Source organism: Watersipora subatra, chromosome 1 (assembly GCF_963576615.1).
Source record: "Watersipora subatra chromosome 1, tzWatSuba1.1, whole genome shotgun sequence".
NCBI lineage: Eukaryota > Metazoa > Bryozoa > Gymnolaemata > Cheilostomatida > Watersiporidae > Watersipora > Watersipora subatra.
Genome location: NC_088708.1, coordinates 14,993,695 through 15,017,160, shown reverse-complemented (window position 1 = coordinate 15,017,160; position 23,466 = coordinate 14,993,695). Strand labels below are relative to the sequence as shown.

At 37.1% G+C, this 23,466-nt stretch overlaps 1 protein-coding gene across 1 annotated transcript; it reads left to right on the top strand.

The window, feature by feature from the left end:
* The first annotated feature begins 17,340 nt into the window (after positions 1-17,340).
* LOC137409076 (uncharacterized) lies at positions 17,341-23,203 on the top strand. Its single transcript, XM_068095538.1, has 2 exons — positions 17,341-17,504; positions 22,226-23,203. Exons 1-2 carry the CDS (start codon positions 17,373-17,375, stop codon positions 22,871-22,873), a joined length of 780 nt encoding a protein of 259 aa, XP_067951639.1. The 5' UTR covers positions 17,341-17,372; the 3' UTR covers positions 22,874-23,203.
* The last annotated feature ends 263 nt before the right edge of the window (positions 23,204-23,466 follow it).

The following is a 23,466-nucleotide window of genomic DNA, read 5'->3' as shown; positions in this document are numbered from 1 at the left end:
ATCTTTATGTCATGATTTACTAACAGCAGCAATAACAACAATCTTTACCATAATCACAGCCATGTCTGAAGCCTTACTTGAAGGTTGGGCACATGAAGCCCATGAAGCTATCACCTGCACCAATAGACTGCCTTCTGGCATTGCTGAATAATTGTGCAGATGGTCATTCTCTGCGCTTTATCAGCACACCAGATGACCTCTGACACCACACCAGATGACCTCTGACAGCACACTAGACTGCCTGGGTACTAGTATTATTAAAAATCAGTTGATCTTCCTCTAGTAGCCTATGTATATATTTTAGAGATGACCAGTTTTAACAATTCATATTACTGTAGTTCTACTCCCCAGGAATCTCTTACAATAAATGGTAAAGGCTGCCAATACAAGATACAAATAAGACTTGGTTGCCACAATGAGAATATACTTTGTTGTTTGTGCCATGCGCTAATAGCTATTAATCAAACTGGGTCTGTTACATTAAAAATTTGTGTAATTACTCTGCGCTTACTCCATACTTGCTCCAAACTTGTTCCGCACTTTTGCTAACCATAGCAACTAGCAACAGGTTGATTGATCTAAAAGTTCTTTTGATATAATTGACTGAGTTAGTTATAACCGGTTTGTATTGATTTGTAGCAGCTATCGGTTTGAGTTGATGAATATACTAATTAGATTTTATGTAGCTTACAGTAGTACTGACTTGCTTTAGTGTCGCTAATATGAGGTTTCCTACAGATCTTGGTTAAACTTACCTAAATATTCAGGAAACTTACTGTCAAATGATAATAAAAACATTACTGTTGATATTATTTTATTTTAATAAACTTTGGCTTAACAAAAATATAGAATGATGAGTAGATTCTGGCTGACTGGCTGTCATTGACAATTATATGAAGGAGAATAAAGTCTATCACCTCACATTGCTTACAGAGGTTTCAATAAAAGCATTTCTCTAGATATAATCTTTGTCTGTAGATTATAACGACAAAGGAATTTGTAGCACTTATCTTAGTTTTACAACACGCTTGTATCGCCTGTTCAGTTTCCTCAGTTCACTTTAGCTGTCCAATTATTATTTTCAACATGTTTGTTTTCGAGCTTTAAAGACGATTACATGACTATTTTTAATGAGAAACTAGAAGACACGTTTGTAAAACTTCTTCGAAGATGGCCGTGTTCTACATCTATTTACCAGACCTTGGCTGCTAAGGATTTTACAGATAATAAGCAAAGAATATCTTATACAACTAGATATAAACACAGACCATAACTGAGCTCTCAAATATAATGCTAACTTATTTTTACTAAAAAAGAAAAAAGTTGAAGCGAGAATAGGATGAAGAAAGAAAGACATTTTCCATACAATCTTTAACTGTAATTATTAGTCTGAGTGTATACTATTTACGTCAATATAATCAAAAGATTTAAAAGTTTAAAAAACTCGGAAGAGTCTTAAAAAGAGTTCATAAAAAACTTCCAAAAAAACGTCTCAAAATGGCTCAGGCATTATAGCGAGAAAGCAATATTAAGAATTCGTCCACATTTTGTGGTGTATTGCTATAACCAGAGTTGAAGAGTAGAGGTGAGTCTGTGAAGTTAGTCATTCCATGTCATGCTGAGAGTCATAAATGGCACATGCCTCAGCAGCCCGGAAAAATTACCAATTATTCCTCCTGTCAACATGATTTGATAAGCTGACTTGATTAGCCTATTATAGGCTAGTACATATACAGTATAATGTGTCACATATAATATATGACACAATATAAAAATCTGTCTAGTTTGATTTGAAACACGTTCACTTCCAATTTGATTTGATTAAAAGCAAATAGGTTTGAACTATTTTATAAAACGTGTAACTTAAGCTAGCGAACATGTTATATGTGTTTATCGTACTAAAATAGATATTACTTTGCCCAATGTGTAAATGTAGACCAATGTGTAAGTACTGTAGGATGCTACTAAGACCAATGTGTGAGTACTGTAGGATACTACTAAGACCAATGTGTGAGTATCGTAAGATGCTACTAAGACCAATGTGTAAGTACTGTAGGATGCTACTAAGACCAATGTGTAAGTACTGTAGGATGCTACTAAGACCAATGTGTGAGTACTGTAGGATACTACTAAGACCAATGTGTGAGTACTGTAGGATGCTACTAAGACCAATGTGTAAGTACTGTAGGATGCTACTAAGACCAATGTGTGAGTACTTTAGGATGCTACTAAGACCAATGTGTAGGTACTGTAGGATGCTACTAAGACCAATGTGTAAGTACTGTAGGATGCTACTAAGACCAATGTGTGAGTACTGTAGGATACTACTAAGACCAATGTGTGAGTATCGTAAGATGCTACTAAGACCAATGTGTGAATACTTTAGGATGCTACTAAGACCATTGTATAACTAAAAGGAGTATGACTGTAGTGATGACAAGCAGGTAATTCTGGTTAGAGTTACCTACATAAATATTTTTGGTCACGTAACTGCTCTTCGCCGACACAATGAGATGAGGGAACAGGTGTTGAAAGTTATGGAATTTTGTGGACTGTCATTTCAATTGTCTCCTGCTGGGTGGTGTGAACAGAGATTATCAGGCACTGCTAACATCTTCTTAGCTAGAATTTCCAATAACCATATTTCTTGTTTTGCAGTTGCTACGACTGCATTCGGTGACTTTTAAAGATTTTTCAGTGCCTTCTCTTTTTCCCAAGCTTATTTCCTAGACTCGAATAATGCTTAAAATCATATATCAACGATTGCATCAATAGGCTATATGTTGAATATCAATCTTTGTTGTGTGTTGACTATATTTCTAACATATAGATCTCATGTCAATCAAACTTTTGTCATGCGCAGCGGCTCAATGAGCTGTGTAATTACATCACAAAGTACGATGTAACAATCTATCTCGGTCATCTGCTTCTTTTATCTGTTTGTTTTTTCTATGAAGTGGGTGTAGCACGCAGTCTAATTACCTTGCGGTGTCACTTGCATCACAGCCCTTTCATTCCTACGGAAGTCTTAACCGCCTGTTTACCATCTCAGATTGTCTGTGACCTATAAACCGCCACAAGCTGCGCAAATTCCCCTAGGCAGACTGACCCCTTGTGTACAAACATTCTAGCGTTGAAAGAAATGGGCGGTGGAACGGTGCATTTTTCTAAAAGTGTATTAGGGTGCAGTTGAAAGATGACTGGGTGCGTGCCAAGACAGCCAGAATGCCTTGAGACACCCTCGATTGTATGCCAACTTTGTGACATTCTATTTTTCGCTATAAATAAACATTACTTGCAATGTTCTACCGTGGAAGAACATTGCAAGGAGAGGTAGCTATAGTCTGGTGTAGACTATGATAATCTGTCTGTTGACCAGCTGCTTACACCTTTGTTATAACGATGATTTGCTCAGGTTATAGCAAATGCTAGTTAATCTACTTTTGCCCCTCTGTGGAGCAATTGCAGGAACAGGAAAGCGTCGGAAAAGTGTCTATGAGCTGTTTGAGCAAATGGACTAACAACAGCTATTTCTATATATCACCATAGTTTGTAGCCAGAATTACTTCTATTACAAGCAATATTTGTTACTATTAGCTACTAGAGGTAGAGAGTAATCGATAGACACTAAACAGCTGGTAGAGACGACTCCATATTATCAAACAACATCAGAATCCAGGGAGCAGCTTGTTATACGCGCTTATGTTATGTTCAATTATACAATAATATGTCTAAAAAAGTCATGTTTTTGAATACAACTCCAGGCTCTTTGCATGGCGTCTCCCAATCAAGATTGTTTTGTCTACACAAGGAAAGAATGGTCAGTGAGCTCATAGCATTTTAACATCTGTTGAAACGAAACTGGTGGAATGAGTTTGTGGTGTCAGTTTAGCTGATAAATCTCATATAGGAGAGTGACTGTAGATTAGCACTAGACCTCAGTACTCATTACTATAGTGCTTGTCTTTCCATTCGTTAGCATAATTATGTCATAATTACAATAAATTCGCATGTCTGCTAAAAAATTTATGCTACAGACAGAAGAGCACCTGCGTATGACTGGCAAATGTCATCTGCCAGGAATGTGGATGCAAGTTGTTTGGCAACATCGCAGCGATATGAAGATGCGTTGGCATGCTTTAGCTTTCTCTTTTACTTGTGATTTTAAAAATGTTTGTGAGAGGTTGTGAACATGGTTGTGAGAGAAATATGCTAGTTTGTCGTAGATGTAGCTGCAGAATGGCTATTCGTTAAGTTAGTGCACAGCTGAGTCTAGCTCTTGATTAAGGCAATCATAACTTACTGGACACTTGGTAGTCTGCTAATCTGGGATAATCACCAAAGTTAATCTATGCCGTTGAGCGGAAGCTTTCGTCGCTGAGAGGTCTGGCTGAATATCTTTCCAGCGCATTTAGTCACAAATTAACTCTTGCAGTCGACTGTTAGCCTTCTCCCCTTTAGTCTCTAGTATTGTCTACAACTCTTTGAAGTTGGAGACAAGGAAATGTTGGCGAGAATTAAAACTGCATAAAATGGATTTTGTTTTAGTCAGGCATTTCGTCTGGCAAAAGGATTAGGAATGTGTCAAGTGTCTATAGATACTAGTCGCAATTGCTTCTGCGTCCGTCTAAATGACAGTTGACGCCTAGGGCTAGCTCTACACTCACTCCAATCGCTATAGAGCATTGATTGACTATTGGCAAATCCTTGTATCTGTCTACTGGACACCTGTCCGCTATTAGTATAGCCTACAAGTCGGGTCAGTCAGTATAAAGTGTAAAAATTGAATAGATTACATTGCTTGTCAGTCTCTAGCAGGTGGTGATGTGAATTTCGAGGCAGTACTTGGTATGCAGAAGCACCGGACAAACCACCTTCCTATTTCCAATATTCAGAACTCAGTTGTGTGAAACCCACAATAATTATATGCACCCTGCACTTCTTTTTCAGCGGCAACGTGTAAACTTTTGTCTTTGGCACCATTCGAGTAGGTCATAAATCTAATGTAGCGTAATATCGTAAACAAGATGGCCGGGTACATTCCGTGGCCAACACCCGCCAATAGTAGCCTTAGCCCACGCAGTTGTTAATATCTACCAAATGCCTACATATCATTATACTGTTTTTAATCAGAAGGCAGAGTTAGTGCCAGACAGTGCTAGTTTGTGGCTGGGGATTCCAAGAAAGAACATGCCGAGATCATTGTATTCATTTGAGATCTTCAATCTTGTGTACTGAATCCATCGTTTTTTTACATCATCAAGCTCTTTGCACATGCGCTCGTTCACGAAAAAGCCGCCATATTAGTTGAAAACGATCGTCATTCTCACATTTAATAGTATTTTTTGGTGTTGTTTTGATACTATAACAAAAAAAATTGCAAACCAAAGCATCGTTTTCAAAAATTAATTGCAGAAGCTTCGTGTTTTTAACAATAAAAGTTGTCTATAAAGCTGGCTGACAACGACAGCATGACGTCACGAAAAAACGAAGGATATTCATCACACTGCTGTAGCTTTTGATGGCCTTACAAACCTTCTGTTTCTTCGAGGTTTGGTTGCAAGAGGCACACTTTTCAAGCAGTCAGTTGCTTTACAGCACATTATAAACTGATGTATGAAACTGGTAATGACAGCTGTCAGTAACCGTTATATATTAACAACTTATTTAAAATCGTAAGCGCTGCGGAAGTAAATTGTTACTTTATGGGTGACTAAACAACTAAAAGAATTTTTGGGTAAAAGTTGAAGCCAAGTTTTTTTAAATCCTTAGACCTAGACTAACCATCACATATGGAGTTGGGAGGAGGAAGGATGGGAGGAAGGGGGATAGGGGTTGAGGGATGGGAAAGACAAGGTAGGGGGAAGGTTGGAGAAGGTCAAAGTCACACTACAAAAAAGACAAGTGAACCGAGATACCGAGTTAAGTGATTACAGGTTTTATCTCGATTGCTGCAAATTTTAATCAAACAATTAAAAAAGTCTGTTTCGAACATCCTTGAAATACAAATATCCTGTTTAATGTAAATCCTGCTACCGCAGTCTTTTTTCATGCCTTTGTTTGTACAAAGAAAATATATTGGTGATACGGCTTTATGCATTATTTATAAGTTGTTAACACGCGAAGTAAACTTGGCCAATAGACAACTGCGTAAGCTTTCAGATCTTTATTACTTATCCTGTTATAAATTATTATAGATCTTTGATGAATCTGCTTCAGTGTAGTACTTGTTAACGGATATAGTAGGATTTCTAGTATGGGCCCCAAACATTGGACATGTGATACCAACTCAATGGCTATACAAACTGGCAAAAGGAATTATTTGTGCTGCTGATACGTATCCAACATGTAAAAGACAGAATCAAGCAAACTGTGCCTAAACTAACATGTTGGCCTTAGTTGGTAGAGCAGAAGCCATCTTTGTTATCCGAATGAGTTGATTCCTATTAGACAAAAGCTCTGATTCTATTTTATAAATTTCCAGCTCAACCCAAAACCCGAAAAGATTGAGTATGAAATGAGTGCTTGTTAGCTCACTAACATCATACCTAAGCAACAACGAAAATTGCTTTAATAAAAAACAAGAACACATGAAGAAAATAACTTGTTCCGGCAGGAACCCAGAAACCCAGGCTGACGACTAAAAAATTAGCCATGGCTTTCAAGTTTGTTAAAAACCCCTCAATTGGTTAGACAAATGGGTAGCCAAGAGTAACCTCGTTCTTTTCTCGTGGAAACATAAAAAAATATACAACGGCATTTTTGAGTAAGCATTACTATCACCACCAACTTTTCACGCTTCACAACGAAGAGTCATAAGTCAACTTAGGCATGATAATGGCCGACAAAAGGGATTGAGTGATTAAAAACTATAACCCGCTGCCATTTCCTTATGATTGATTTCTCATAGTCAGTAATTATGTCAAAGCTATGCGATGTTGAACAGTTTTTGACTAGAGAACTCTGGCTTTACATCTATAAACTTGTTCAGATCATTGCTGATCACGGGGAATGACAGAAACCATTCTCAGCTAGTTAGAAATTGCTTCCACTCTGCCTTTCATTTTGTGATACAAATTATTTTTCCAAGATACAATATATATTCATATGTAATGTCACACTATTATTTCTTAGCACTTTTCAGTAGTAATGTTGTTCATAGACCTCTGAGCTAACATGTTTTATGGTGTCTAAACTAGTACTTTCTGGAAGCTAAAGTTTTGTCATGGAACTACCAAGCCTCCTAAAGACATACAGACATTGCGGTCGTGCCAGTGTATATAAACATTAAATATCTTTGAAATTTTATCAGAATAGGTATTTGATTTTTTGATCCATTTGCTTCAATAGAGGATCTAAATGTCTCCCATTATACTTTGATGTCATCTGTAAACTATATCATTGTTTACTCTTCACCTCAAACATTCTCTACTATGGCAGTCATTAGTTGCTATTGTGAAATATGGTAGACATGTTGTATGTTCTGTGTTTCTCAAAGCTATACCTATTTTAAGCTCACAAGCACTATGTTTCCATGACACGCATGAACCGCATCATGTAGATTTGGAGTTGTGTGTAACTTGTGTTACCCTGCGAATTGAGTGTTTCTATGGATATTCACATGATGTGGATTGACTCCGGCGCCTTGTTGTAAAAAGGTAAGAAATTGTACGCTATAAGTTAATAATTAGCGTTAGTTAATTAATTAGTTAATGTTAGCGACACAAACGCGCAAAACTCGATCAAGAAAAGACGATGGAAGTATTGAAAATGTTTAAAATTGTATAGCTGGCGCAGTATTTTAATGCGCATCATTCGAAAGTGCTGTTTTCATTATTCACAAGCATTCGATTAAGTTTGACGAATCGCAAAACTCGCTTAGCTAGCAGATTTATGCCGTTTTCATGAATCTGTTAACTTGCAGATTGGCTCAAACTTGTAAATCAAGCTCGTCATAGAAACATAGTGAGTGTCAAGGTTATGAAGACTGTGAGAATTATTCGTCAAAATAATAAAGTCTATATTCTGTAACTGTGCTTGTAGAATTCTTTGGATAAGAAAAAAAATCATATATTAAAATATAAATTACATAGGCCTACTAATTATTGCATATATTTTAGTGTGTTTATGGGAGCTCTCTCATGAAAAAGATCTCTTTTGTTTAACTTATGTAAAATGTCAGTAGAAATAAAATTCAATTAATAACAAAATGTTAAAACAAACTTCTAAACGTAGTAACTGCTGTAATGCAGATTATCTATCCTTGCCTTGTCCTAAAACAGGTTCTGTGTCCGGTTTCTCAAATTTTTGCCCGCTAAAGCCTCTCAAAAAATGTATTTATTATTTGGTATGAGAAGGCAGCAAACATGAAAGAAGAGAGATCATGTGAGTTGGGAAAACATTTAGTTAGGTCATGCTAAAGCTTCCTTTGCTTATACAGCTGCAGCAGATCAACAAGATGAGATCAGTTTTTACATCACCCGTGACCTCAATGCTGCTGGTGCTATTTTAGTGTACCCACATTAGTTTATAGTAATGCTGGTACACTAAAATAAGTGCTCTAGACGTCTGAAGTGATTCAGACATCTAAAGCACTTGTTATTATCATTTGTTGACATCAGACATCATTATTGGCAGACATCGACATACACATTTAATGTAAAGGTAACTCACAAACATAGTCATCTTTCTTTTCTCGTGTACTCGAGCTGATCAAATACATCTAAAACTAACCAATCAATCAATCAATAACTAACTACCAATTCATTAAATATTTATAGGTAAATTCTGGGTCCTGTAGCGAGTAATACACTTGACAATGCATTGCTCCCACAGCGCTAAATTTGTCAAACATGGCAAGCATCATTTGGCGGTTTTCATTTGTTTTTATTTCTTATTATTGTAATAATTATTAATAATTATTATTAATATAATAATATTATAACATAATTATGTAATAATTATTATTGTTGTAATAAAATTTTGTAATCAAATATCTCCTAATCTAAATTGCTTTACTCCATCGGTAGTCAAAACTGACTAAACAAGGATTGGTTTACTCGTCCTATAAGCATTTAGTATTTCAGATGAATATGAAGGCAAGGAAGGAGGAAAGTGAATAATACTAATAGCTATTCAAGACAACCAACATTTTGAGCATTTTAGTACATTCATGCTCTTGTTGTAAAACATATTTTTATTGGATGAATTAGGTTTCTAGGGCTTAACTGTTTTCCAGAAAATGCAATAATCGTCTGTTTGCACAAGCCACGATGTTTGCTACTGCACAAACGAGTAGGCTCGCATTTTAGTTGGACTGTATCCTAATGGCTGTATCACCACACAAAATGTGATTAATTACGATTTTGTTTTGGTATGATCGGTTTTTTGTATCAATACTGTCATAATAAACTTGCAATGGTTTGTCCATTACAGAGAAAAGTAGAGAATTCCTTTTTATATTTACTAGTATCTTGGCAGTCTAGTGTGCTGTGAGAGATCGCCAGACGTGCCGATAAAGAGGAGAGAGAAGTTTGGCTTAGTTTGGAATAATTGTGTATCTGCACAATTATTTTAAACTGTTGGGGCGGTTGATAAGTGCAGGTGTTTGCGTGTTGATTTTCCTATTATAGCAAAGGTTGTTATTGATTGTAAACCAAGTTGACATTTCAAATCAATACTACAGACAAAAACTTTAATTGTTGTATTTCAAAGCTTACAAATCATGCTGCCTGGTTGAGGCTTAAACTCCGCCTCTAAAAACCACATCAAATTAATATGATTATTACATCTTGACTTGAAAAAAGTTTGAAATTCATAATGGCTCTTATTACTCTGGTCATAACTAACATACATTTTTGACCTAAATACTGTCCGCTGAATCTAAATTGGATACACAGTAAATGAACATAATGACTCGTGTAATATTCAGTAAACTGATATCTCCTCGAGATTCGCTTTTCAATATTCATTCGTCAACTGACAACAAAGCTACTAATATGTAAAGTAAATTACAGTTGCGTTCAAAACCAATTATTCAGAATGGCAAGTGATTTGGCATAAAGAAGACTTATACAAAAGTTTTGATAGAATTAGTAATTTAAAATGAAAACTGAGATGGTAAAACGCTGAATTGATGAGAAAGGAATGGATAAAGTACAGTACTGTCTGTGATGTGCTTGTAATGACAGGCGTTTATATTTAGCCACAAACTTAAACAAAGGCAAAAGCTTGTTAATCGTATTCATGACGACCTTATTGTTTAGACGACTACATTCAGGCCTCAAATAAGTCTTCCCAAACTGTTTCTAGATGCTGCTAGCTCTGCAGATGTGACACCCCTGTGGCACACTTTTATGCTACTACGAGTGTCGTAAGTTGCCAACACGATCAGCCCCTTCTGTCTGCCTTGGGTAGCAATAATAATTTTGTGATTATCTTGGCCGACTCGATTGCAGACCACTCTCTTTTTTATATTACGTGGGTTGGCAGTTGGCCTATGAGTGTGCTTGAAGGCATGCTTGAGACAGTCCCGCGTTCAATCAATGCTCGGTGCGAGTATGTATTCCCACTGGTAGTTATATTTAGCTCTCTCCGACTGGTGCTATGATTTATTCATGAAAGTCTCTCGTTTGAAACTTCATGCATTGCGCTTGGCTAGGCTGATGCGGCTAATGTCTGGCCTCTCCAGTTTCTTACTGTCTGATACTACTAGCAGTGGCTAGAGGTGGAACGAGACAGGTTTTTTAAGCTCGAGACGAGACTCGAGACACTGTCTTGTAAAAATTCGAGACTCGAGACACGAGACAGTAAAATAATGAGCATTTTGTGATGATTTCACTACACAAGTACTAGCTACTTGGTATATATAAAATTAATCAAACTCTTTTTAAATTGAATTTTCACCTGGTTTAAACGATTTAAATACAACATTTTAATAGTGATATGCATGTAGTTTTTGTAAACAAAAGTGACACAAACAGCTCTAAAATACCGAAGTTATATATTCTAATAATTTTGAGCTTGATTGATCATAATTATTATAAACATATTGCTTTGTACATGTATATTTTTACCATCTATTGAATAGTTCTCACTTTTTAATGTAATGAAACCGATAGCCGTCGCTCTACAAATAAATACCGCAACTAAAAGAACACACAATAACACTTTCATTCTTATCGTTTCATTAATGTTAAGTTTTGTTTGTGTATTAGCTGTAGTATGTGAATTATATTTAAATTGTACTCATGAAATTATATTAATTACTGTATACATGCACATGTATATTCTTATATTGAACTAACAAAACGTCATTGTTAACCGAACACGGACTATGGTCGACACGGCCTTTCGTTCGTTTCTCCGTGTCCGGGCAAGTTTTACCCGCGATTGTTAGTATATACGTAAAAGAGGCCCGAATTTTATGAAGGGCAGCTGGCGTTTAGACACGATACGATAAATACAGACATTTTACCCGCAAAAGACTTATTAATAAATTGGATTATCCGAAGAGTAATTAGATACGACCCGGTATCTGTTTTAAGGACACAGAACCGAACTAAAAAATAACAGGGCCGTTGTCTAGACTACATGATTAGACTCAGTGGCCAACATAATCAGTAGCAACAGGTAGTAACGGACCGGGTATAACTTTAAAGGCAGTTCCCCGCAATCCATTACAATATATAGAGTTGTTGCTACCGCAAGAAGCCATGTTTTAACAACCGTGCGCAGGCGCTTTAGTTCTATTTCCTGTCTCGAGTTTGGCAATAGTTAAGTCGAGACGAGACCGATACGAGACGAGACAGGTCGATACTCGAGACGTCTCGTGTCTCGTTCCACCTCTAGCAGTGGCATTTCTTACTGTCTGATACTACTAGCAGTGGCATTTCTTACTGTCTGATACTACTAGCAATGGCATTTGCAATAAAATAGTTGGTCAAACAGCTGCCTGCTTTTGACTAGGCTCTGTCTAAAATAGGAACAAAGGTCACACATAAAATAGGCATTAAATACAGATCACACTTGTGGCTATCTAAAATTGGTAAAGGAAGGTATGCAGTGATCACGAGCAGTGGCTGTCCGCATGAACTGCTTTTAACTAAAGATTACTAGGTCATGTCGGTGCATAGTCATCTCAGCTTGGTCTCTAGTAGGAAGTGAGATACTAGAGTACTAGGCTAGCTCCCCCAGACTGTCCACCCTAACTAAAGCCTGGATCAGTAGGTTTGCATAAGGTGTCACTATTGTTCGGATTATTGATTATTGATAGGTTAGTGATCAGCTGTCTCATCATTAGTTTTGAAGGTCAATAATAGTAACTTTAGCGTTGCGTAAAATGATTTAATACAAGCTCATGTATTAATGCATGTACGGATAGCTACACATTCGGAAGTAACGGGAATGAAGTCTTGATAGGTCAAGTCAAAGAGGGTGTTCAGTGTCTCCATATTCACTATGTTATGACTATCATGAGGCCGTGTATGATCATGTGAGATAGCAGAAAACCTTGTTTTGATCAGTTACAGCACCGAACTGGCTATCGCTGTTAGGACATATGTACCTAACTCTGTACCTAAGTCTGTAAAGTGATGGTAGACAATCGTTTATCACTGAAATGTCTGGCAAGTATCATGTGGCTTCTATTAGATGAAGACCAACAGTTTTCATGCCCTGGCAATAGTTGTGGCTGGTCAATATGGTACAAACTTGCCAGTATGTCATAGAAATTTCTCCAAATAGTACCTCACCAGCCACCCTAGACACGGGTACTCGCAGGTACTCCTATACTAAAACCTGCCAGGTGTAGACTCCTTCAAAATAGCTCAGCATAATTGCATTATCTTTGACTAAGCAGCTGCGATATCTAATGTCATGAATAGGACAATGACAGGGTATGCATTGACTTTTGTTGTCGCGCATGCATCCGACCAATCAGCATTGATCAGGCTGTCTAGACAGTGCCTGTTCAATATTGTCTGTCATACAGTTGTGTAATGTATGCTGAGTTCAATGTAAGGGCAGTGGCAGCGTGAGTGCGCCGCTACTATAAACATTACCCGGGCTAATCATTCAAATTAATGTACGTAGCTGATGAGGTTCATGGCTGAGAGCTAGACGGAAGCTTCTCGTGGCGGAGCGAGCATACATAGCTTGGGCATCTAGCTCAGCCAGACAGGATTTATACGCAGACATAAATCATATACAGAATAGAAAGTTTAATAGCCAATGTTTATTGCTGTGCCAGCTGGCATCGTCAGTATTACCCGACGCTTGCAAACGCCCAGTCTCTAAATTAGCAATAAATTAAGAGGCCCTTCTTGCTCGTAGACTCGTCTGGCTCAAGTCAATTAGAAAGATATACCGTCCGATGATAATTGTTTCTGTTATAGACGTTTTTCTTTTATCAACTAGACAGGTTTTGGTGAAAAACCCTGAGAGGTAGGCTATGCTCTGGAGATATTTGACTTCTTATATCTTTTTATGCTAATGAAACGAGTTGGTCCTTAATCAGTCTTCATAAAAGGTATAAAACTTTGACATCTGTCTAATTTTAGCCGCAAGGAAAATGTTGATTTTAAATTAAACTTTCAGAAGCTATTCACACTCTACAAACAATGAGTTCAACTAAGAAAACAATTTTTAAACCTTCAGTTAAAAAATGACTTGCTTGTTATTGGAGGATATAGCAAGAAATCCTAACCTAGGAGCCAATTTCCATGACTAAAATTTGACCGACCAATAAGTTGATACATTAAAAAATCAATAGGAATGTAGCCGAGGAATGGCATTGTGTCAGCGCAGATCAATAGATATTGAATCAATACAATTGCTGCGATACGATTTGAAAGGTCGCTCTTTTCAAAAAATATTAAGTACTTGTAGAGGAAAATCGGGCCTAAAAAATCAACCTGATTGTGCCAAAAAACCATATCATTGCAAATTAATAAATAGACCTATTTGAGAAAATTTGGCTACATAACAAAATTATTTTCTTCAATAAAATATTATAATAAAACTAAAAAAATTACAGCACAAAATAAAATTGCATTATTTCCGAAGTATTCAGTATATAGATAGTTTCTACAATATTTTTCGATTGTTATAAGCATATGGAGCGAGCAGTCATAGATTTTGTTGAAAGAGGTTGCCAGTTAACCAACTAACTAACATTGTAACTCCATATTGACTAATTTTGTTTATGTGCAATGGCTGTAGACGGCTGTAGATGGTTGTAGATGGCTGTAGATGGTTGTAGATGGCTGTAGATGGCTGTAGATAGCTGTAGATGGCTGTAGATGGCTGTAGATGGCTGTAGATGGCTGTAGATGGTTGTAGATGGCTGTAGATGGCTGTAGATAGCTGTAGATGGCTGTAGATGGCTAAAAGTGCAAAAAAGGTTTCAGTTTTCAAATGCCAAACGGTCGCACAAAAGAGGAAAATGTTGTAGAAGAATGGTATGTTTGTCTGTAGCTCTGTCACCCTCAAATAATGCCAGTGTGTAACTGCTAGGAACATGTCAGATGTGTCCGATAGGACTGCGTGTGAACCGCCTGTTTATGCAGCTGTTGCTATTCTGATGCCAGACAATGTCATCAACGTCTTCCAGTTGAGCAATCTCATAGAATTCGCCATATAATGCTCAGCCTTGATTCTTTGATGAACAGAAAAAACATGGCTGACTTGCGATAGCTCTGGCTGGATGGCCATAGTGAATGATGATGAAAGAGTAACGCTGTGTGGACAAGAAATGCTAAATAAAGGATAAAGGTGTCTGTCATGAACGACTGATAGATTTCTTCTCATGCAAACATAAATCATAAAAACTTTGTCATGTGACCATAATAATATCAGTCTGCTTGTTTGCATCGCAAGTTTTTAGCGAAATTGAGAGCAGAGACAAAGTTTGATAAATGTTAATATTTCATAGGTCAATTATTGTTGTGCTTAAATCGCCATTACAAGGTAACATCATTTTTTTCCAAATACTAAGGCTATGCAGTATTTAACCACATGTAGATGGAGATGTGACCTAACCAAGTCTTTCAGCATGGCCACTAAAACTGGTTGTACTAAAAAGTGTAAATGCAAATGCGGTATACATTTACATCAATCGAAGTTTTAGAGGGACTTGTCAAGTTCACACTAGGTCATTTAAGTTTAGAGAAAAATGGATGAACTAAAATAGTTTCGAACTTAGAATAGATCCGCTTTTCCATTTTGTTTCCGGCTACTAGGAGTTATGGTGAAAATATGAAGGATATTATTTGTAGTTTTTTACATTAGTATTTGCTTGTAGTCTGGCAGAGATCAGCAGAGACGAGAAGATTAGACACTCAAGTACTTATAATACTCGGAAGTGGCAAACATATTTCACATTCTTGATGACAATTGAATTTTTGACAATGTTGCTCAACTTTTATGCAAGCGCAGGGTACTATTACTACGTACAAGCTTTACGAAAGGCGGTGTAGTACCTATGTATGCACCCTATTTTTATTTATGCAGTTGTATGCCAAAATGTACCATAAGAGGAGGTGAACCACGAAAGCCTGAGCATAAAAATTATAATCATGGTAGGAAAGCAAACAGTAATTACTAATTTAGTTTGTTTCATTGTTATGGGGTGTCACAAGGCTCAGCAGGTGCTTATGAAAAGCCTAATATAGAAAGACGATCAGTCGGCAGCATTGTTCTTTGAACAAACACTGCATCTGCAACAGCGAAGTTAGATGCAGCATTTTAGAGAAATATAAAAGTGATGGTACACTTGTTGTCACAACAATGATTTCATGCTCCAGTTTTACCTCACATGTCGAAGAGGGAAGAATTGGTCAAACAAGTGGAATCAACAGTTAGACTTTACAATGCTGCTCAATACATTGATATTTCTATACAATAGGATTGAGGTTAGTAACTATTGGATGAGTGTCTAAACCATGTTCTTGGCTATATGATCTGTGCATCCACATGTATGGGTTCGATTCTTGAGAAGTACAATCTTTTTTCCTGACACTCTTAGCTGGCTTCAGAGTGACACGGCTCTTATTATAGTCAAGATTAAAGTATTAGCTCAAGTTACTAGCTCAAGTTACTCGAATTCATTGATTAAAAAAACTTAGCCAATGGCAACTACATTACCTGTTACTGTATATAAGCCATTTTAAAGCTTGGGCGAATGTGTAGCATAAGCAGAAAGATATGTTTTTCAACAATCGGTTTTAGCTATGCCTCGAGCTTTCGAATATTCGAATTACGCATTGGCTGGATACACACAGGAATAAAAAAAATACCTTCATTTCAAAGTTAGAATGGTATATGTTGTATATGTTGATTAAAAGTAAGTTTTTTATGCAAAAACTTTTTTTATTACTTGTGCAACCCCGGATATTCACCTAGTTGTTGTTATAATCGATAACAAATCTATTTTAAGTTTGACATTATTTTATTTTGGCAACTGTTTTTCAAAAATAAACGACCTAGCTTGAATTCGAAAATTTTTAAAAATTTCGATTGATATAAATTTACGCTTGTGCGTGTTAGCGCAACTGTATTAAAACTTCTACTCGTTAATGGAATTTTTCCTAAAAAACCATTATTGACTTATTCGGACACCCTTGCGAATGAGTAATGACTCAAGTGGGAAATCTTTGCCGATTGTATTTTGCCAGCATATGCTATCAAAATGACATAATCTAAAAATTAATGATTTATAGATTACCTTGTTTTCTTGAGGAAGTCTGTCAGGCAATTTTTTTAATGTCTCTAAGATTAAATAAATAGACCACTGCTGGAGTTTCTTGCTTAAGCTGCACAATATCTTATCATTTCATTCATGTGGTATATATGAGTGAATGATAATGTCTGCAGACACCAATGATGCGCAAAAAACCTTAACGTGTGGTTTTCATGCGGTCTCATACCCTGTCTAAGATTGATTGACCATGAAATAGTGTTAAACAAATGTCTGTCGCTTTCTCAGCGTTGCCTTAGCAAAAAATGCAATTTTGTTATTTAAACAACTTCCACAAGGTTGCCTTGCTGTACTGCTCATATACTTGGACACGGTGTGTGTATTCAGGTAAGCAGTGGCCTAGCAAGATATAGATAATCCTTAGAGGTAGTTAAGGGGCTTTCCGAGCAAGCATTGTTGAACTGCCTAAGGGGACTAGGCATACTTCCAGTGATTTACATTGTTCTACCCAGTCTGGAATCTAGACTGTTGGAGCGAATCAATTGGACTATTAAATCATTGGCTAATCCCAAGGGTCACGTGATTGATTTATTAGCGCTTAGCGGAGAATACGGTGCTACGATCTCAGAACAGTTTGTGTGATTTACTCGTGACAGTCTGGTTAGCCAGAAGGGCTATGTTGGAAAGAAAAGGCCATAGCGTTGCTGCCCACAGAGTGATGTGTTTTATTACACAGTGGTTATCAAAGAGAAGACGAGAGAGAGGCACGGAATCTTGTAACCAACGATCCATCTCCAATTCTTCACAGGTAGGCACAGGTTATGCTGACAACAAGGAAACTACCATAGAACCATATGAATTTAAGCTTCTATGAGTTGCACAGGTGTTTGTCATATCAACATTTGTCAGGGATAAAAACAGCTTTACAACCGTATGAATATTGTCTTGAGTCGTTCATTGAATATTCTTACTGCAAATTTAGATGATTAAACGTACATGTATATCTTCCACTCCAGTTTTTTGATGAATATTAAGAATTCTTAGTACAAAAAACATCAAATTGGATCTTGCATTTGACCAATTAATATTACGGTTTTCTTCACAACGATATTAACACAGATTAAAGTATTAGCGTTGCAGTTGTGTTTCAATAATGAAATAGAACGATGTTAACACTACATTAAACGGCTTCATAAAGTTCCTTATTTCACATGTAGGTCATGTTGCTGTTGAACAAATATGTCTGCTACCTTACTCTGTTACTGACTAGCTAAATAAAGCTTACACTTTCAGCCAGACATTTTTGTATTACTTATTTTCAAAGGAGAGTGAAGTTAAGTTTGCCAGTGTAAGCATTGAAGATTATCAGTTCTCTCGACAAGAGATGTAGCTAGTACTCGTAACCTTAGCTGGGCAGATTATTAAACAGTCTGGCCATGGCAGCAGTGCCAACTGGCGGGCATCGCTAGTTCGTGGTGCTGTATAAGTTGATGGATGGTTTCTTCTCATCAAATAGAGATTAATTACATCTGTTCACAGCCATTTTATTTAATTGTTTTGCATAAGAAGCAGGCAGTATTTTCCCAGATTACTTCAGATATAATGATTGGTTAGCAATTGCTTCTCGCTAAAAAGCTTCGGAACTACCAGTTGCCAATAAAGCAGACATGATGGATATCTTAGACACTGTCTACTTACTGCAGTTAAATTATTCAAAGGATTTTCTGGACCATCATAGTATCAACCTTTATCCTATAATTTTGTTATGTATGCTACTGTTATGCATAAGGTATTTAGAACTTTAAATTATCAGAAACCAGTACAAAATATGCATTAGAAATGAATACATTGCTAAATTAATAGCCTCAAGTTTTCAAAACAGTAACAAAAAATTTACCTATCTGTGATCCTCACTCAACATGAGAGACCATTTTCCATTGTACTTTCATAGCAAATATCAGCCACACATAAGTTAGCTCCTAAAAGTAAGTATAAGGCACACAGGCTAGATGTTATATATTACATTTGCATAAAATACTGCAGCTTTTACCGATTATCCAATATTATCAAACATATTATCCATATTATCAAACGTATTTGGAATGAAGAGGACGGTTAAGAACTGGAGCACATTGTAGGTAATACTGCACTTGAGATGCTATAGAATGAGATAACTAGAGCCAGACTTGCATCAGGCGCTCTACTGGAGGTGGTAGAATGTATGCCTTTATTAGTCCTTGGCCTTCTTACATTCTTACATTGCCGGTTGCGTCATAAGGCTTCCTAATCGGTTAGACTATCTAATGCGCTTTTGCTAACCTTATTTTAGAAATAATTTTGATGTTGATCAGTATTTTTCTTATCATAAAATTTATAATTATAAAGTTATGTATTATTATAAATGAAGTTATGTATTATTATAAAGTTATGTATTATTATAAAACTAATTGCACTATTATTTGAATCGGAATTATTTTCTCCAGACGTTCAGATTTCGTTTTTAAAGCTTTTGATGATAATTGGAGCAATCGCAGCAAAGAAAGATGTCAAGGATTACTGAATTTGCTATTCAGCTTTACTGCCTGTAAAGTCCGTAAGGAATTAGTAAAGTATTTTTTGGTCCACTTCAGCCTGCACACTAAGTGATTTTGTAAGTCATTTTGCAATCCCAAATCGTCATAGCCTCATGCATAAACAGTATCTTTCAAGTCATACCGCAAGCAATCATATCTGGGGTTCATTACTTGTTACATGTTTTGTTTTTCGATAATTACACACTTATCATCCATATTATTACATGACTGTTTTATTTTATTTATTTACTGATTTATTTTCAAATGAAAACAGATATGTTGAGAATTGACTCTTTACTTCTATTGCCTACTTTGAGTGGTTGCCATTGAAAAATGACCACAGTGAACTGAAACAGACCTTATAACTTGCTAGTATAAAAAGGTGAATTATAGTATAAAAATTTAATTGCGTACCAGTTTAGATGATTTTTTAAATTTTACTAATCAAGTCATATCTTTTACTTACTAGGTACTAAGGACTGGTTATTCGGCTGCCGAATCAATGTTTTTGAAGCAGCCGTATTTTGATGTAAGCAACTGAGCTTCCCAATGAGTGATCACATGAACCTAAGATGACATGTTCCCAGTGACTAAAAAGTGATAAGAAAAAATAGAGTAAAAGTAGTTTTAACAAAACCAAAAATTGGCCAAAAAGCGTTGTCTTTGTAAACATGTTCTCGCTAGATCTTATTCTATTTTTGACGAATGAGCATCGTTGATAAACTCGTAGTGGTGCAGCATGTAGACAGTTGTGTTCGCAAATAACATATTATACATACTCCGAGTTTGGCTGCACATGACGTGATCAAATAACATATTGTACATACTCCGAGTTTGGCTGCACATGACGTGATCAAATAACATATTATACATACTCCAAGTTTGGCTTCATATGACGTGATCAAATAAAGCATGACCGAAGAGTTTCGGTTGTATGTATTTGCTCCTCTCTAGTCTGACATTAAAAACTTTGCTCTGGTTGTTGCATGGCCAACCCTTAAATCTGCCTTTAGGTCGCAGTAGATTACATTCCAAGGGATTGTGTGCTAGTACCATGACATTTCGATTAAGAGATTTTGGACACTGATGTCTGGTCACCATGGGTATAGCTGTGGCTAAGATCTTAAACTGGTATGGAATGTGTCTGTGTTATTCCTGAAACTGAACTTTTTTGTACTTGTAACTGGCTGGTCTGTGGTCATCATCCCAAAAACAACATGGTTTCATCAAGGCAATACCACAGTTGAATAAAAAGACAAAAACAGGTCGATCTTATAAAAAATGCTGTTTGCTTTAAACATTGCAAGACGTTTCCTCGTCTATGTCGTCTGTCAGTAATCGTCTGTCAGTAATTGTCAGCTGAGTATTTTTTGTGAACTGTAGGTTAGGTGTGTTTGATTTGTTTTCATTGGAATTTTGTTTTTTACACTGTTTATTGTTTGAGCTTATTTTGCACGAAGATGAGACGATAGTATGGTGCTAGTAGGTTAGTCGCTATCATAAGCCAACAGCAGAAACTCTGAGGCTTAACCGAATTATTCCATTATACATCAGCGAGGAACGGCAAGCTACATCGCTAAGCTGCGCTTAATTTTTACTTGTTCATAAGCTTCGAGCCAGACACGCAGGCATATTCTTCATACCCTTGACAAGATGCACTTATTTTATTGACTCGCAATCTGATTAGCGTCTGACTAACTCAAATACTAGTCTGACAGCAAGCGTTCCTTTTGTAATTCTATCCAGTCTTTATCTGCCGCGCAGATGAGTAGGCAGATGAGTAGCTGATATAGATTGGTTATCTACAGTTACTTCATACATTTTCCTTTTTATTTGTTCACATTTTTGCCTTGCATGAACTCTGCATTACATTCGTGTAACTGATTCAATTGGTCGCTAACCTTGGGTGCTCACGCAGGTGTTGTTGTGACTGCGGGGCTCTTGATTTGGCGGATGAGAAATGATGTCTGCGGTCAAATGATGTGGAGAGCCTGACATTACTCATGCAACCCTCTAAGCCACTCGAGATAACAATTTATTATCTCTAGTGTTTACGTCTGTCTAGACGCTTTGCTTATTATTTTCCAGCGTATTCCTTCATTTTGTGGTTTTTGCTATTTCTATAGCAGCCTTGCAACCATTGATGGCTGATCTCAGCGTGACATTTGATCACGCTGTACCAGCTAATCGAGATTGTTAGTATTAGACTGGCCACCGGCTTCAAAAAGCTGGCGTGCCGAACAAACTGCTACACAAGGGAGGCTGTATACTTAACTTCTGCAACTTCTGCGTTGTAAGTAGGTGAAAAGTTTTAAGTGGTTAAAAACGCCTGTTGATCCCTACTGTCTGCCTATCAACGATGGTAGAAACGATCTTCGTAGCACGCTAAGCAAGCGAGTCCTTAAAACATCGCCGCCAGACACAAATATATGTAGCAAACAACATCCCTCTGCTACAGGCTTCCCGTGCTGCTCGGCCAATGTACAGTGCTAATAGGATGAGTTTTTGCTGTTTGCTAATCGCTTAAGAAATTGAAGTTTTTTGCTCTCATTTTTTGCCTAGCAGTGTTTTTGCTTTTAGTAGACTAGTCTGTGGACTCCGCTCTATAATGTACTCTGATCATAGCTATTGCCCGCCTCTCTGCGGTGAGCATACCTCGATTTTCGCTGCATACAGCCTCACCGGAATGTCAGACTGCTATTCATGGGCTTCCATTGGCACTTAGCTCTGCCTGCCTGGCTTCTCTTTTATTGCTTAGACCCTAGTTCATCTTTATTGACACACATGATCTACTAGCTAGTATTATGCTGCTCAATAAGGTAATTGCCCATCGAGCTCCATTGAGCCTCGAGTTTGGCGTAGATATTGACATCAAAATCACCAACTTTGGTGTTTTAGTCTGGTAAAAAGGGCAATCGTACAATTTTTTTATTTGTATTGTCAATTTCTGTTGCAGCAGAGTAACACATCCAGCCACAGAAGCGGACGTAGACATGGACGAAGAACAAATTCTGAGCGTCATACTAGCCCTCAACCTACAAATGCAAGAGATGAAGGACATTTGTGGAATAGCTCCCACGGTCCACCAACAGTAATACGGTCCAGAGATGGAGAACATGGCTATGAATATTCCCAACTAGAACTAAGACGCGCGCAGGAATGGGAACAGAACCGGAGGAAGACTGTGGAAGATGGCTGTCCTCCTAATATCCGATTGACACTAAGTGCAGACGGTATTCAACACTATCCGGTTCAAATGAACACAAGGAGATCACTAACTAGCAGAACTAGCTCAAACTGCAGAAATGACAGCGGATATGCTCGAGGCCAGCCTCCTCCTTATTCACAATGTAATACAGACTCATCTAGAAATATACGTGGAGCAACGTCGAGTAAATGCAGGTGTGGTTTATATCCGACACATTCGGAGATAGTGTGCCCAATAAGAGAGGGTAGGAGGGGGAGCTGTGAGGACGATAGACGAGGAAGTTGCCCGTCGTACAGCAGTCACCGATCAGAACCGCCGCCATATGAAATGGATGATAGTAACAATAATATTGGCTCGGGTGAAAGGAGTAACCTTCCTTCCTACAGCCAGTTGTAGCGATCAGGTAGCATTGATATTGGATATTTGACTGCTATACTGATACTATACTGATACTATAATACTGGTAATGTGCAGGATAAATTAACAAGCAGCGAAGCTGCTTTTGGTTATACCAGTATTATTTTCTTTCTATTCTATATCATTTGCCAAAAATGTTTGTCACTTCTTGCTCCATAGAATTTATGTATTCTTCTCAAAACCAACCTTTATAAGGTTATAAAAATCGAGTTTGGATGGGCCATTTTTCATAGTAATAATTTTTAAATGAGTTTTTCATATACTATGTTTGACATATGTATTATATAATACAATTACTGCTGAAAATAATATTGCTCTTCACCACTTATCATGCAGTCTGGCACTCAAGCTTAGTGAGCTCGGGGGTAGGAGCAGGCAACTCTACCAGTGTAGGATATTCTGATATATTTAATGAGTTATGGTGGTAAAACCAGATAAGTCAAAATTTTAAACAAAGTCGGGTACAACATCTTCAATGGGCAACAATAAGACAATGAGCAAGGCTTTATGGTTTCACATTTCTCTGATTTCATTGTTCCTCAATGTGTTTAGTCATAGTTACCAAGGTTTGG

Bases quoted from the DNA above. Each gene is read 5' to 3' on its own strand.
- LOC137409076 (XM_068095538.1), top strand. From the start codon at position 17,373: ATGTTGGAAAGAAAAGGCCATAGCGTTGCTGCCCACAGAGTGATGTGT. The intron at 17,505-22,225 runs GTAGGCACAGGT...TTTCTGTTGCAG, and splicing joins CCATCTCCAATTCTTCACAG to CAGAGTAACACATCCAGCCA.